The 17,212-nt window shown below is 47.0% G+C and overlaps 2 protein-coding genes across 4 annotated transcripts; both read left to right on the top strand.

The window, feature by feature from the left end:
• Positions 1–333: 333 nt before the first annotated feature.
• On the top strand, positions 334–15,744 carry LOC135376564 (zinc finger protein 883-like). Of its 3 annotated transcripts, none has more exons than XM_064609100.1 (5): positions 334–627; positions 2,483–2,583; positions 3,323–3,543; positions 4,611–4,763; positions 13,453–15,744. In XM_064609100.1, exons 3-5 carry the CDS (start codon positions 3,405–3,407, stop codon positions 14,979–14,981), a joined length of 1,821 nt encoding a protein of 606 aa, XP_064465170.1. In that variant the 5' UTR covers positions 334–627; positions 2,483–2,583; positions 3,323–3,404; the 3' UTR covers positions 14,982–15,744. The 3 variants fall into 3 exon arrangements, with proteins under 3 accessions (XP_064465170.1, XP_064465168.1, XP_064465169.1); XM_064609098.1 differs by lacking the exon at positions 13,453–15,744 and adding an exon at positions 7,097–8,661; XM_064609099.1 differs by lacking the exon at positions 13,453–15,744 and adding an exon at positions 7,097–8,661 and having other exon boundaries at positions 360–416.
• On the top strand, positions 8,815–10,925 carry LOC135376565 (zinc finger protein 233-like). The gene has a single exon (XM_064609101.1). The coding sequence runs from the start codon at positions 8,826–8,828 to the stop codon at positions 9,318–9,320; it is 495 nt and encodes a 164-aa protein (XP_064465171.1). The 5' UTR covers positions 8,815–8,825; the 3' UTR covers positions 9,321–10,925.
• Positions 15,745–17,212: the final 1,468 nt, after the last annotated feature.

The following is a 17,212-nucleotide window of genomic DNA, read 5'->3' as shown; positions in this document are numbered from 1 at the left end:
GGAATGAAATATAATAATACGCCTGAGAACGATAAGATTGGTGTCTTTATAACTTATTTTGAAGAATTTAATTTCCGATAACATTAAAATGGCGTTAATTTTTATACACGCCAGAAAACAAAAACGTGTTGATCACCTAAGTTATTTTAATTGAATTGGTTCTTGGACGTTGGATGCAGCTAAAAGTCAAGCTTGGGTTCTTTAATATGTGTGCTATAAATAAATAAATAAGGATCTTATTAACCTGGAACAATGTTTCCATATTTTACGGCATTCAGAGCTCTGACGGCATTTTACAGTTAGCGCCATCCAACACCGTCGGCAGCAGCATTTCGCATCTCTATGCCGGGCCCTCAGTTGCGAAAAGTTTGAATGAAAATGGGAAACAAAGCGCAATGTTTTGATGCATTTAAAAGGTAGGCTGTGAATGTGACACGGTGAATATCGGAGCGAAAAGTTGACTTTCTACTGATTGAAACCCTAGAGACTGGTTGAGTTTGTTGTCGTGTGCAAATGAAGCAAACGAAGCGCGAAAAAACGAAACACTCTAACGGGCTCAGACGCGCAACCTAAAAAGTTTCGAATCATATGAAGCCGGAGCCAGACAGGCGCTTGCGCCCCGACAAGGTAAGACCTAAACCTTCGACAAAAGTTTCAAAGTTACGACACACAATAAAAAGTGTTCAATATAACGCTGTTTATGTTGCGCTATGTTACGTTAGTCAACGCTTTCATGAACACGCTACACGTGAAATATCATGTGGATGTTTGTGACTGTGAGGATGTTCTGGAATGTCTGGGAGGTTGTCAATGAAAAAAAATGGCTAAGAATCAAGCGAGCTGGTGAAGATGATGCATAATGTAAAACCCCGAGACCAGGGAACACGAGACTTCGTGTTGTGTCTGTCCTTTCGTGTTCCCTAGTCTCGGAACTTGTGTTCTTCTCTCAGGAGTCAGGGTCCCTTCGCCGCAATAATGCATTTTCTCTTTCTTTCTGTCTCTCTCCTGTCCTGACTTGTTGTGTCCCATGTGATGCTCTACTGAATGTCACAATGCCGCCATGTGACACGACATTCTCATGTAATTTGACATTAGTGCCAGAGTGTAATAAAAAAAAACTGCTGTTTGGCGGTATATTTTAAAAAGCGATAAAACCCCAGTGCAGGGGTGCTACGTGTGTGTGTCGCCCTTTTGTATCTTCAGCATTGGGGTTTTATCGCTTTTAAAATGCGGCAGTTAATCAGCCACTGTAACAATGACGGCAACAACGGTTTTTAAAAAAGTTTGTTATTAATATACGGTATGTACCGAGTGACATCGGCTGGGCACGTTGGCGTCACCATTCCACAAGTCGCCTTTATTCACGCAGTGTCGTAGTTCTTATAGGTTAAGTTAGTTTAGGTTTCGTTAGTGCAAGTTAGCTTGGTTTGCAACATGAGACAGTAATTGATGTTCCGAGGCTGGAACAACATCGAAAGGACAAATACGTACAAAGCCTAAAGTGCCTAAGAAATTAACGATGAAAGATGGATAAGCCATTGAAGAGGTTAGTCTGCTGTAGGACCCGAACCCATGGCACATCCAGAAGATGTGGGTTTGAGTCCTACAGCTAGCTAACCTTCTTAAGTGACTTTCATCTTTCATCGTTACTTTCCAAATCAGATAGCAAGTTAGTACACCTCTAGGTCATAGGTTCCGTTAGTTGAGGTAATTGAGTCTAGTTCCTCATATCATGGACTGTCCAGCGTACGTCTAGCCACAGCGGGTGTTGCAACATGCCCCACATGAGGAGGGTTCCATCTTTTTTGCTCATTTTCAAAATTGCTGTCAAGAGTGAACATATCGTCCCTCACCACTCCTGTGTCCCATAATAGCTGGGTCATTCCATGCCAAACGTCCCAGACATTGCGCTTGACCATCCCCGATTTCTTTCAAATAAATTGTGGTTGATTGTTCCCATGCAGCCAATGTACTCCCAGCTTATTTTTGCCGCAAAATTTTTTTTTTCGCGCCATGGCCGCCTCTTGAAGATTGCAATTTGATATGTAAGCTACCTGGCGAAAAAACATTCTAACAAAATAGCTTTTGCGCGAATTCCAACCAAATCTCTTCTGAGTGAAGAGAAAGCATAATACTTTCGTGCCAAGACCAGTTGAAGGTTGATGGACACTTTTTATCGAGAGTTTATGCCCCGAGAAAACTGAAAAATTTCGGGAACTTTTGGAATGTTTTACGAAACTCCGCAATGTTTTCAGAGCTATTTAAACTGTTCAGCTCTGCAGTGTAGGAGGTGTTAAAAATATTTTGAGGCGCGCAGACTTGGAAGAGTACTCAGAAAGAAATCATGGGATTCAGATTTTTTTTTTACCTCCAAAAGATACCACGGTGCAAAAGTACCGAGTTAAGTTACAAGTTACCAAAAAAAAAAGAACTTAGTTACTGTAACGAGTTACGTTGAACACTGCATATCATATTTCTTCAGAAGGGTAACATCTAAGCAAGATTTCGCCAAGAACTTCTCACTGACACCTCTTCCGTCTCAACTGGGAACCCATTCGGACATAGTCGACCCTCTGAGAAACAGTGAGTCGGAGCTTCCATCAGTACCCCGTTAATGGCAGTGATGGCCAGTAGCTAACAACATGTAGTTAAACTACCTGATTGTAGTTAAAAAGTAGTTATCAACTACTTGCAGAAATGTGGTGGCAACTACTAGTTAAACTGCTATTTTGAGTAGTTAAATACAGTAGTTAGGTTACTGAAAGCGCCAACTACTTCCGATTTTGCCGCAAGCTTTACGGCACGATTGTGCTTCCGACTTTTACCTCGAGCTACTTGTTTGACGAGAGCTTACGTGCAGAGCAATTGTGTCGTGCATGTGTACTAAATCTTCACTTTTAATGCTTGTCTAGTGAAGCCTCATTTGCTGCGAAATAATTCTGCAACTTAGTTTATCGCGCAGGCACAGAAAGAATCTCGCCGCAAGCTTTGCATTTGACGATGTAGCAATGGCTTCAGCCAAAATTTATCATTGCTCGTGATTCATATTTAGGTGTCCAAGAACACTACGAGGGATTGATGTTGATGGACAACATTAAGTAGTTATAGATGTAGTTAAACTACATTGCAGTAGCTAAAGAAGTAGTTTTAACTACTCCCCTGAACAGTGGCTGAACTACTAGTTAATCTACTTAATTGCAAAGTAGTTAGTGGCCATAACTGGTTGGTGGTTTTCATGTTCTGTGAGCGTACGAAAACCGCCGTTGTATTTGTTTCAATCCCGGACTCAATTTTCTCTTCCCTGTAATGTATACGGGATAAGGACAGCAATAAAGAGGAAGCAAGAGGTACTTGTGCCTACGAGCCATCACCTGCCAGCCCCTTTGGAATCAGGACTCCAAGAAATGCAGCTCTCCGCAGAGTTCAGCGGTCAGCCCGTGAGGGTGAAATCAGAACCACCTGATGTAGCATCATGCCTACCAGAAGAGGGCCAGGTACATCAACAGCACTGCAAAGAGTATCCATCAGGAGGTGATGCATATGGTAAAGTCCTGGTAAATTATACAGTCAAGTGGGGAATGCTTTATAGATAAAGTATGACTCTTTTGGGTTAAAGGCCTGAAACGAATTCGAGATGCAAAAAAAAAAAAAAAAAATGTCCGCTCTCACGGTTCCCACTGGTCCTTGAAACCCTTCAACGGTCTAGAATTTGAAAATGCAATTTTGAAGGTTTAGAAAACCCTGGCTTTCTCACCCTTTTATTCTCGCGGAGCTGGTTGGGCAAATTCCACTTATCTGCGGTTTTGAACTATGCATAGTTTCAAACCCACAGGCGCTAGCACTTCTTGCAATAGGAATCTAACCATTCAAAACAAAACAATTCAAAATAAATTAATTCGCACAACGCTACCGTGTAGAAGTAAACCACACTGAAAACACACAGCCATGACTGGTGCACTCATATTATACGCGTGCCACATCTCTGCACTCTACGGTCGTAGCCGTTACCAAACGGGATGATGGCACGCTGCTCCACGTACAGCCCATAGCTTACTGCTTTTGTGTTCTGAAGATTGATGTGCTTACGGTAGACGTGATGCAGCAGGCCGCATACAGGCAATACCGCAGAGTGTGCTACGAGCCCTGGGAAAAGTGCCCACCCCTCCCGCTAGGGGATTTGCTTGTGGAGCCCCCTATAGGTGCTGCACGAGGCCCATGACCGTCCCAAGTCCAAAACCCTTTCATCCAACAGCCCTTACCCACGCTTCATCTCATGCACTATTGGCCATGGCGGCGCCCCTACATTTCGTCACTGGCGACAGGGCACACTACTAGCTGGAATATAGTTGAACTGGGTTGATGAAAGGTACGGAGGGGGTCATCATGTGAGAGAACTGATGTTCTGAGGCTGGAACAACATAGAAGGGACAATCACATACAAGGCCTCAAGTTGCCTAAGAAATTAACGATGAAAGGTGAAAGTTACTGAAAAGGTCAGCCGCCTGTAGGACTCGAACCCACATCTTCTGGATTACCGTGACTGAGACGTCATCATGTGACTTTAAGATTTGCAGTGTCGCTTACTTCTCTCTTTTCTTGTTTTACTACAGGAGTGACAGCTGGGACGTGTGACATTAAAGAAGAACCTCGAGAGGAATCCTCGAAGGAACATCCGGTTACGGAAGTGAAAACGGAGCCTTACAATGTTGCAATCTCGACAGAACAGGACCAAATGGGACACAACTGTCATTCAACATCAGAAGGTAAATACAAAATGGTCGAGGACTTTCAATCAACATCAAACTTAATAGCGTGACAAAAAGAGGGATACAACAGAAATGCATTTTAGTTTTCTCTCTGACAGACACGCATCGACTTTCTAGCACACTCCCTGTTCTATGAAGGATTCTCAAAGTGGGCAAAGTAGACGCGGAGATTCTTGATCCAATTTCGTATCACTATTTAACCTCAATATAAGGAAATAGAAAATGACCAAGTTGCTGTTTCCACAAAAAGGGCAGATGTTTTCTGGAGAAAGCAACATGCTCCTGTATGGGCCTCGATTAGTCTTGTTCTGTTTGTTGTACCCGATCCCCCAGGGGTACACGACCCAAATCACGCACGTGTATTTGCTTTCAAGATCTGGCTCTGACGACTTTTGATTTGACTGCTACATAACCCAGAAAAGTTGTAGGTAATGCGATAATCGCAGCTCTGAATTATGTAAGCTCTCGGCACATTTCCGGGTTGTCGCCCGGGGGTTCGCGAAAAGTGGGGGGCGTCGCCCCTCAAGTTTTTGGTTAGCAGTTTTATAGGAAGAAAATGTCATAAAGATCAAGCCTGAAAAAGAGTTCGGCCTCATCCACAGATCGTCAAAAATGCCATTTTGTCCACCACAAAGAAAAGAAACACAGCGGCTGGAATGGGCCAAAGAACATGCAAAGTTATCTGAACATGAACACACACATACACAAAAAATCGAAAATACGTTTTCGGTTTCCCTCCGAATCACGTAATTTTGTTTCAGTTTTCATTTCGTTCCGGTTCGCCCAGAAATGAAGCTTTCTTTTTGTTTTCGGTTCAGGTTTCAGTTTTCCTCGGTTTTTGTAACCCAGATTCTTAGCTCAGTAACTTAGGAAGAAGCCCTTCAGCGGAGTTGCGTCAGCTCAGGTAGCAGATCTTGAGTGGCTTCTTCGAGACACTTAAGAAAGCCTCGATCGATTACAACCATATGAGCCCAGCCAGCTGAGATGTTGAATGTTCATCTTCCCAGTCGTTCTAAGCCTCCATCACCAGGATGGTTGTGTGCCAGAGTAAGGGCCGTGCACACCTGGGCTGCCAAGCAGCATTTACACTACAGAGACTGGTACATTCTAAGGGGAAAAAAAGGAGTCAAATGGGGAGTAATTGCAGCTTCTAGTCCCCAAGACGGCAATTACAGTGGAACCTCGTTAGCGCGTACACGCATAAGCCGTTGTTCCGGTTTAGAAGTAGTCATTCGGGTTCCCCGACCGAACACCCATTGAAGTCAATGCATTTCATGACCGCTTTACAGGTAGCATTTCTTGATGCCTGTGTCGCTTATCGCGTACCATTTTCGTTGGCCTGTTCATACGAAACCGGTCCTTGCGAACGCGGGGGAAAAAAAGTCTGTCGGCTTCTAGAACACGCGGCGATTGTTTCCGTAATCTTCCCCATATCTCCCCTTTCTTATCTGTAATCTCCTTCTTTCTGGGAGAAAGAATGGGGGTCATGACCTGGTAAGGTCATGCAGGACCACATGTCAGCTTGGGATCTTTCTTTCTTGGGACGCTGCCAGTAAGCGTGTTGTGCGCATAGCTCGGCGTTTCGGGCCTTCGAAGCTCACGATCACAATCATCTGATAAGGCGTGAGTCGGGCCCTGCTACAAACTCACGTGAAGGTCGACATGGCGTATCGGTGAGCTCGATCATGCCGCATATTAGTGCGCTCATCGGATAACATCACACCTGTAAACAGAGTAGGTGTGATGTTATCTCGTTCCTGCTGCAATATCGTACAATGGCCAAGCCTCGCGGTTTGAGCGTAAAGGCACGTAAAGGAGAAGGTCGCGACATCAGCCGAGTTGACGGACGACGACATTATCGCCGCTGTTGCTCCCGAAACGGCGTCCAACTCTGATGGTGACGACGTGCCGTGCCGAGGCCAGCGCGTCGCTCAACAAAAATCACGGATTTCTGCGTTTAAGCGTGAAGTAAAGATTGTGGCTTTTGTAACGGCGTGAATTGGTGGCTTCTATAACGGCCTGCGTTTTTCGGGTTTCTCGTGACGATAAGTGACATAATTAGTAATTTTCGGTTATGACGTGGTACCGCTTTGCACGTACTTTTCCCGCGTCCTCGCCAGGTACGCGCTAACGAGGTTCCACTGTACTCCATATTGCACGCACACACCAACACATTAGCCATGTGCACCTCCGTACACATCCATAGACAGCCTGAAACAGCACATGTTTGCACAGTGTCGCAGCGAGTCTGAAAAGTGTCCCATTACTTCTCCACCAGAATGATAAGATGGAAGAGAAGGGTCTGACATATGACATCTGTCCCCCTGCAGTCTTACCATCTGGGAGTGACGAGAGCCACGTGTCAAAGCGTACTGATGAGGAGCCAAGCAAGTCCGATCTCTGCCAGGGCACGAGTCTGGGGTGTCACAGGCGAACATATATAAACGAGAAACCGCACAAGTGTGACCTCTGCCTGGCAGAGTTCAGCTGGATTGCGCACCTGCGACTTCACAAGCGAGCGCACACTGGCATGAAGCCACACAAGTGCGACGGCAGCCCGTCAGAGTTCAGCCAGAGCTACCAGCTACAGCATCACAAGGAGAGAAACTCGGGCGAGAAGCCATACAAGTGCCATCTCTGTCCTGCAAAGTACAGCCATAGTAGGAGCCTGAGATATCACAAGCAAACACACACGGGCAAAAAGCCACACAAGTGCGACGTCTGCCCTGCGGAGTTCATCCGGAACGATCAACTGCTGCTTCACAAGCGAACGCACACGGACGAGAAGCCATACAAGTGCGATGTCTGCCCTGCAGAGTTCAGGCACAGTTCGAGCCTGTCATATCACAGGCGGACGCACACGGGCGAGAAGCCCTACAAGTGTGATGTCTGTCCAGCAGTGTTCAGACAGAGTGGGAACCTAAAGCAGCACAAGATGGTACACACGGGTGAGAAGCCATACAAGTGCGATGTCTGCCCTGCAGTGTTCAGCCAGGGCAGGAACCTACAGCGGCACAAGAGGGTACACACGGGTGAGAAGCCATACAAGTGTGATGTCTGTCCAGCGGTGTTCACCCAGAGCGGGAACCTAAAGGAGCACAAGAGGGTACACACGAGTGAGAAGCCATACAAGTGTGATGTCTGTCCTGCAGAGTTCAGCCAGAGAAGGAGTCTACAGCTGCACAAGAGCATACACACTGACAAGAAGTCATTCAAGTGTGATGTCTGCCCTGCGGAGTTCAGTCAGAGAGGGCAGTTACAGCAGCACACATGGATGCACGCAGGCAAAAAGCCGCACAAGTGCGATGTCAGCCCTGCGGAGTTCAGCAGGGCCGGGAATCTACAGCAGCACATGCGGACGCACACGAGTGAGAAGCAGTACAAGTGCGACCTCTGTCCTGCAGAGTACAGGAACAGCTCGCGCCTGTCATATCACAGGTGGACGCACACGGGCGAGAAGCCATACAAGTGTGATGTCTGTCCAGCAGTGTTCAGCCAGAGGGGGAACCTAAAGACGCACAAGAGGGTACACATGGGTGTGAAGCCATACAAGTGTGATGTCTGTCCAGCGGTGTTCACCCAGAACAGGAACCTAAAGCTGCACAAGAGGGTACACACAGGTGAGACGCCATACAAGTGTGATGTCTGTCCTGCGGAGTTCAACCAGGGCAGGAGCCTAAAGCAGCACAAGAGGGTACACAAGGGCGAGAAGCCATACAAGTGTGATGTCTGTCAAGCGGTGTTCAGCCAGAGCGGGAACCTAACGCAGCACAAGAGGGTACACATGGGTGAGACGCCATACAAGTGCGATGTCAGCCCTGCGGAGTTCAGCGGGCAGGAGCCTAAAGCAGCACAAGAGGGTACACAAGGGCGAGAAGCCATACAAGTGTGATGTCTGTCCAGCGGAGTTCAGCCAGAGCGGGAACCTAAAGCAGCACAAGAGGGTACACACGGGTGAGACGCCATACAAGTGTGATGTCTGCCCTGCAGTGTTCAGCCAGGGCTGGAGCCTAAAGCAGCACAAGAGGGTACACATGGGTGAGAAGCCATTCAAGTGCGATGTCAGCCCTGCGGAGTTCAGCGGGCAGGAGCCTAAAGCAGCACAAGAGGGTACACAAGGGCGAGAAGCCATACAAGTGTGATGTCTGTCCAGCGAAGTTCAGCCAGAGCGGGAGTCTACAGCTGCACAGGAGGGTACACACGGGTGAGAAGCCATTCAAGTGCGATGTCTGCCCTGCAGTGTTCAGCCAGGGCTGGAGCCTAAAGCAGCACAAGAGGGTACACATGGGTGAGAAGCCATTCAAGTGCGATGTCTGTCCTGCAGTGTTCAGCCAGGCCGGGAGCCTAAAGCAGCACAATAGGGTACACACGGGTGAGAAGCCATGCAAGTGTGATGTCTGCCCTGCGGAGTTCAGTCAGAGAGGGCACTTACAACAGCACATGCGGACCCACACAGGCGAGAAGCCATACAAGTGCGATCTCTGTCCTGCAAAGTTCACCCGCAACACGACACTGAGAAAGCACAAGCAGAAGCACACGGGCAAGGAGCCATAGAAGTGCAATTTCTGTCCTGCAGAGTTAAACCTGGAGTAAGCACCTGCAGGTCTGTAATTGGATACACCGAGGCAAAAAGCGATACAAGTGCGATGTTTGCCCTGCAGTGTTCAGCTAGAGAGGGACGCTACAGCTTTACAATCCGACACCTACGGGCACGAAGCCATGCAAGTGCGATGGGAGTTCAGCCGGAGCGGCAGCTTACAGCAGCACAAGCAGACATACACAGATGAGAAGCCGTACAAGTGCGATCTCCGTCCTGCACAGTTGAGGCACAGCCCGGGCCTGTCGAATAACAGGCAGACACACACGGGCGAGAAGACAAGTGCGATGTCCACCCAGCAGTGTTCAGCCAGAGCAGGAACCTACAGCTTTGCAGGCAGTCACAAACGGTTGAAAAGCCATACAAGTGCGATCTTCTGTGCTGCAGTGTTTAGCCATAGTGTGAGCCTGTTGAATCCATCGGTTGTCATTTTGGGCTGCAGAATTCACAACCACAACGATCTGATAAGTGAGGCGTGAGGCCAGCCGCGGGCTATGAACTGTCGCAGGGGTCCACATAGCCTACTCACCATCGTGCTACTTGTTAGCGCACTCACAGGATAACATCATACTTGCCACAAAAGCCTGAGTAAATTTTATTATTGCCCATATCTGGTCACAAGCGTAACGTCATCTGATGGGCTTGCTAATATGTGGCATGATCGAGCTCAGTAATGCGCCACGTGGGCCTTCATATCAGTCGCACACGGCTGCACTCATGGCTTATTAGATGATTGCAATCGTGAGTTCGGCAGCCTAAAATACTAGGATACACACAGGCGAGAAGCAGTACAAGTATGATCTCTGTCCTGCCGAGTTCAACAAGAGCAGGAAGCTGTGGAATCAGAGCAATAGGTGGAGACACGAGGGCGTGAAGCCGTACAAGTGCGATATCTGTCCTGCGGACCTCAGCCAGAGCAAGGGTCTGTCGTATTACGTGTGAAAACACGTGCGCAAAAAGTCCTACAAGCGTGAACTCTGTCCTGCAAGGATGAGCCATGGCACAAACCCACAGCACTGCATGCGGGCTAGAAGCTATACACCAGTGCTATATCTGCCGTGCAGAGTTCGGCCAGGTGACGAACCTGAACAATCGTAACTGGACGCACATGGCTGAGAAGCCGAATAGGTGAGCCTCCTCTGCTGCAGGGTGTGCTTAAAGAATGGATTGTGTCGTCACAAGCAGATGCGTTCGACTGAGGACCTCTATAAGTCTGATGTGTGTGTGTCCTGCAGAATTCAGCCACAGTGTGTGCCTGGGACATCACATGTAGACTCGAACAGGTGCAAGGCCATACTGGAGCATTCTCTGTGCTGCAGCCTTGAAGGACAGCACAAACCTGCAGTGTTACCAGAGGGTGTGCATGGGTGTGAAGCCATATAAACGCAACATCTGTCGTGCAGAGTTCATTCACTTGATGAACAGACACAGGCCAGAGAACAAAACAGCTGCAGGAAACCGGGGCCTGTGGCTTCGCACGTAGCCACGAGAGACAATGAAACCATGAAAGTACAGAGGCCATGTACCCGTACATGTGAAAGAGTTTGTTCAGTTAAGTGTCAGTTCTGTTGTGTCGCATATGTCCTCGTGTCCAGGAAAAAAAGCTCTCGGAAAACCCCAACTCAAGATCATTGTTTTCATTGATGTCGATCAAGTGAACAAGTGAAACAAATACGAGACAATAATTATTTCGTGCAATCATTTTCTAAGACAGGCGAGAAATATTTAAATCTTCTCCACAGAGGAAATCAACGGACACAACTTATACATCCTGCATACATAGTTCCCAACTCGGAGAATACTTTTATTTATACCAATCGAGTGAAAACCTGAAACAAAGTCTAAACTACAATTAATTCGGGCAGTCAACTTCTAAGCAAGCAGCATGAATACACCACAGAGTCAGTTAAGAAACTTGTCTTATCTAGTTAACAAACAGGATGAACAGATTCGAATAGTAAATTCAGAGAGGAAAGACGCCGACCAATAAACCTCCCATGCACTCCCATCAAGTCTATGCCTATAAGGAAGGGGGAGATTGTCGCATGGTGATAGAACAATTTAAAGCACACGTTTTTTCATACAGGTCATATATTTTTGTAAATCAGTTGCGATAATTCTTGTGGCGTCATGGGCAGGATATTAATAGCATTCTAAACCTGACAGCATAACAGGTTTTCAAACGATAAAATGAGTACAGATATGCTTTAATGAAGTGTAGGATCACACTAGAAAACAGAACAAAAAAGGGGTCGTCATTGAAGAGATGGATGGACTTTTCGTGGGAGGATGTGATAAAAAAACTACTTTGAAAATGAAGACCTTGAAGTGATTCCACTGTATTGCATTCCATTGCATTGCATTTCGATACGTCATAGACATGGTTGTATTCGGAGATATGGTAGAAATTACAGAATTGAAAGTGCAAGAATTTGTATGCCGAATCAACAATAGTAAAACGATCTGCACTGCAAGATTGGAAGGACCACTAGTATTCATGGTGGAAGTTTTGAGGTCAGCTGATGGAGAATTGAAGTACTGGACATCAAGTGCAATCGTAATCATTGCAAAGGGGCATTGCATTCATCAATAAAGCAGTGAGATCAAATTATCATATACAAGTGGTCTATATCGCACGACTCATTGTAGATATGCTAAAAATACATCTAGCTATTGACATGGAAAGTACATAAAAAGCCTTATCACGTGATATGTTCCACTACCACGGCTATGCATTTAGTTTCTGTCAGCTCTTGCAATAATATCGAGTGAGCAGAAGTTCAATATTGTTGTACAAGGTCTAACGTATCAACACTTATTGAAACTCAACGACCATACCAGCTGCGGTGGACCAGTGGACAATTTTCATCTCATACCCTCTTGTACGTCATTCAAGAATCTTTCTACAAACAAAGTAAACATCAATAGGAGATTGCGCAACCGTGCACAAGTTCGTGGCAACCAAATGAAAGTTAGTGATGCAATACATGTATCGCGAAATCGTATCGATTGCATTAATCAACGCTGGATTCAGGCGACCCATAATAAGACACCACTATATGGTGTATTCTCAATTTATCAATCGAGACAAGCGAAAACACACAGCGGTCACACCGTCTGCTATGAAATGAGAATCGTGGCATTTTGACTGTCATGAACGCACATTTTCTTATCATGTGTACAGCTTTTGTCTGTGGATCACATGTGCCTGAAGTGGGCATTCGTGAGTGAGCATGGAATGGCAGGGAAAAGCGTTACGTAGTATTCCGTAAATTAGGCTGCATTCGTGGATGCTGAATGAAATAATTTCAGCTGGTATAAGCATTGGTCATATACAGATTCTGCAGGACTAACACGGGCTTCCTGTTATTATGAAAGTCAAAACAACACTTGTAGGTGGTGCTTTATTTCTACACTGACTATAGTTACTCTTCTCATCTGTCACCTAGTCCCCTGACTGTGTACTTCGTTTGAGGTTTAACGTTTCGATTGTTTATTGCGTCGTTCGAACAGAGTCCACTTTCAGGAACTTGCATGAATTGGGCTCGTCATGAAGGACATGCTGTGGTTCCTGTTTCTTTGTGTTTTCTTCGCATTCGTGTGAAATCCACTGTCTGTTGAATATAGTGAGGATGGGAGTTGCAAGCATCTGAGAATGAAGGATCCCTTTCGACATTAGAAAAGACTGTTCACTTTTGGGAGGGCAAATCCAGCTGAAAAAGACAATCCTTGTTATTCATTTTCTGCTTATAAAAACACAAGTGACTCCTGGCCAGGATGTCGAAGCGTAAAAAGTGTTTTCGGTTCGCAGAAAACGGTTCGGTTCTTGTTGAGCTCCTGAGTAAAAACAAATAACCTCTGGGCCTTCCGTGTCAAAGTCCGACACTTTACCTCGCAGGAAGTGCCAGAGTAAGGGGGCAAGCCACTTTAAACATGGGGCATCAGTAGTGCACAAGGTGGACTATTTGCGCAGTCGGAGGCGAGCAGCGTGACAGGGAATGCAGCGCGATCAAGTTTTTCAAAAAATCGTCAATCAGAGATGCGCCTGTACCGGTATGCCCTCCTAATTTCCGATTTCCGAAATTCCAGGAGCAAGAGCAAGCACTGGTTTGCTCCACGTAAAGGACCAGCCCAGAGGCATTTGTGATCAGGACTCTTCGTGTTGTACTTCTTCAGAGGCACAGTTCAAGATCAGCACAATGACTGTTGAACCACAGTTCGACAACGCTCTACTGGTCAATACGGAAGGTCGACCCACTGAGGGACTTTCAGACCAGAGCGAGCCATGTGCACTTGCATACACATTGAAAGACAGCCTGAAACAGCACGTGTTTGCACAGTGTCACAGTGAGTCTGAAATGTGTGCCGTTACTTCTCCACCGAATGATCAGATGGGAGATGAGAGTCTTACGTATGACATCTGTCCCCCTGCATACGCACCGACTGGGAGTGATGAAAGCCACGTGTCAAAGCGTACTAACAAGAAGTCACGTAACCCCGATCTCTGCTCTGGACAGTCCCACCTGAGGAGGAGCCTGCGGTGCCAGAAGCGAGCACAGACAGGAGACAAGCCGGATAAGAGTGGTATCTGCCCCGCGAAGCTCAGCCAGATTACGTACCGGCGGCTTCACAAGCGGACACAGACAAGCGAGAAGTTGTACAAGTGCAATGTGTGCCCTGTGGAGTTCAGTCTGAGAGGGAAACTGCAGCAGCACAAACGGATACACACAGGCGAGAAGCCATACAAGTGCAATTTCTGCCCAGCAGAGTTTAGGCAGAGCACTAACCTACGGCAGCACAAGCGGATACACACAGGCGAGAAGCCATACAAGTGCAATGTCTGCCCTGCTAAGTTCAGCCAGAGCAGTAACCTAAGGCGACACAAGCGGACACACACGGGCGAGAAGCCGCACAAGTGCTGTGTTTGCCATGCTAAGTTCGGTGAAATTACGACCCTACAGCATCACGGACGGACACACACAGGCGAGAAGCCATACAAGTGCGATGTCTGCCCAGCAGAGTTTACGCAGAGCGGTAACCTACGGCAGCACAAGCGGATACACACAGGCGAGAAGCCATACAAGTGCGATGTCTGCCCTGCAAGGTTCAGCCACAGCAGTAACCTAAGGCAACACAAGCGGACACACACGGGCGAGAAGCCGCACAAGTGCTGTGTTTGCCATGCTAAGTTCGGTCAAATTAAGACCCTACAGCATCACGAACGGACACACACAGGCGAGAAGCCATACAAGTGTGATGTCTGTCCAGCAGAGTTCATCACAAGTGGAAATCTACAGAACCACAAGCGGATACACACTGGCGAGAAGCCATACAAGTGCGATGTCTGCCCAGCACAGTTTAGGCAGAGCACTAACCTACGGCAGCACAAGCGGATACACACAGGCGAGAAGCCATGCAAGTGCGATGTCTGCCCTGCTAAGTTCAGCCACAGCAGTAACCTGAGGCAACACAAGCGGACACACACTGGCGAGAAGCCGCACAAGTGCTGTGTTTGCCATGCTGAGTTTGGTCAAGTTTCAACTCTACAGCGTCACAAACAGACACACACACGAGAGAAGCCATACAAGTACAAGCGGAGTTCTGTAGCACGGGTCTGATGTATCACAAGCGGAAACACACAGGCAAGAAGCACCACGAGTAGACTCAAAGAGGTGCAGAGCCATACAGGAACATTTTCTGTTCTGCAAAGTTGCGGCAGAGCGCAAACGTGCAGCACTACAAGCGGGCGTACATGGGTGTGTGGCCCTACAAGTGCAGCCTTTGTCCTGCAGTGTTGAGCCGCAGAATGAACAAATGAACAGACACCAGCCGGAGAACAAAGTAGCTGCTAGCAGAGCAGGACTTAATTCAACCAGAGCAGGAACCCGTAGCTTCACATGTAGCCACAAGACACTTGTTTTTATAGTTGTTGTTATTAAAGCCGTGCAGGTACTGGGGCCACATAGCCACACACATGGAAGAGTGCGTCGAATCGTCAAATGTCTTGTGTCGAATGTCCTCAACTGAGAGACCTGAAGAAGGCATTTGGTAATACACAGACGGGGATGATTCTACAAATGCTGTCTGTATCCCACAGCGTTTCACTTCTGCTGGGATGTTTTGAAACTCCCATGCATGAGAATGAGTTGAATTGGAGCTGGGTTGTGCGTTTGGAATATCAGGAAACCCAGCGCCGGGGAAGCAAACGCACGTGAAAAAGACATCCTCACTCAGTGATCCTCTGAACTGTCAACCAAGGTTTATTTCCATGAGCAAAATGCCCTTACATCGTTCCCCTTTCCCTTTCTTTTTATTCCTCTCCTGATGAATGCGTATCTTCTTCGTGGTTGACTAATAAGGCGCCAAAGGAACATGTACAACAGACGTAAGATAACGCAAGCGCTGGTACTGTCTTACATCTCTCGTCTATATTTTCTTTTGGCGCTTCCTTGTCATCCGGTGATAGTCACTAACTAACCCTACTCTCAACCATCATGCTTAGCTTGTTCGAGTGTTTTATTTCATACCGTTTGTTTTGCGGGCCAAACAAATGAACATATAACTCGACCCAAAGAAGTAAAAAATAGGTCACAACCGCTTTAGTGTGCCAACTTCTAACCAAGATCCCATTAGTTCCCTTTTTTGCGTCACGACCAAACTAAATAATAAATGCGTGCACTCTCTGTGTAGTTATACTTCAGCTCTGTTGGGCAACATGGCATAGTGGCACGACGATATATAACGTACAGGGTGTGTGCAGAAATACGTAACCCGCGTTTAGGCACTTAGCTTGTTGTTTGCCTAATTAACAAACTTCCGGTGGCGCACGATGGCGCATTTATGCTTGCGAAATCTGCAGAAAAATCGTGGCAGCCATACTCAAAGTAAAAAATAAACTGAGCAATGAAAATGTCGGCCTCCGTGCATCAGAATAGGGCAACATGGTGGACGCAGGAGAGTTGTGTTTAGGTACCGCTAGAGGAGCTGTCGGTACAGAAATGGAAACGATGTCCCACATGGATGCTCATCGGTAGTGCGCCTGGCGGTGCCTGTGCATAACTCGTAAGACCGCCATGCGCTACCATGCACTGTCATAATTGTCCTATTTCTAGTGCATGGAAGCCGATGTTTTCACGCTCTGTTTATTTTTTTTACGCTGAGTATGGCTTGCAGGATTTTTGTTTGTAGCTTTCGCATGCATAAATAGGCCATCGTACGTCACGGGAAGTTCGTCGGGTAAGTAGACAAGTTACATGTAAAAATGCGGGTTACGTTTTTCTGCACACACCCTGTACAACTGTGATTGTGCTATTCCTGCATTTCTGTGATCCCCCTCCCCCGGGCATGTCGTGATGCCGATGGCACTACGGATCTTCTACATGTAGGAGGCGCCGTCTATCTCCAAGGTGACGTCGAGAGCGCCCAACAAAGAACATATGTCATAACGACGTCTGTAGGATATCCCACCTTGGACAATGGGATATCCTTGGGAGCAGCCTGAATATCCCATAGATATGAATGAGACGTACAGGAGACGAGGATATGGGCACTGTTTGGACGTCGCAGGTATATCCCTGCGACGTCACCTCGGGATATTGGAACAAATGTGGGACGTGCACCGTCATGACCATCCTATTCTATTGCATGGAAGCCGTTGTTTTCGCGCGCTGTTTATTTTTTTTATGCTAAGTATGGCCTCCAGGATTTTTTTTTTAGCCTTCGCACTCATAAATACGCCATCGTACGCCACGGGAAGTTCCAGAGGTAACTAGACAATGAGTTGCATGTAAAAATGCGCGTTACATTTTTCTGCAACACTCTGTACAACTGTGATTGTGCTACTCCCGCA

Source organism: Ornithodoros turicata, unplaced genomic scaffold (genome assembly GCF_037126465.1).
Source record: "Ornithodoros turicata isolate Travis unplaced genomic scaffold, ASM3712646v1 ctg00001150.1, whole genome shotgun sequence".
NCBI classification, from domain to species: domain Eukaryota; kingdom Metazoa; phylum Arthropoda; class Arachnida; order Ixodida; family Argasidae; genus Ornithodoros; species Ornithodoros turicata.
This window is presented reverse-complemented; position numbering and strand designations above follow the sequence as displayed.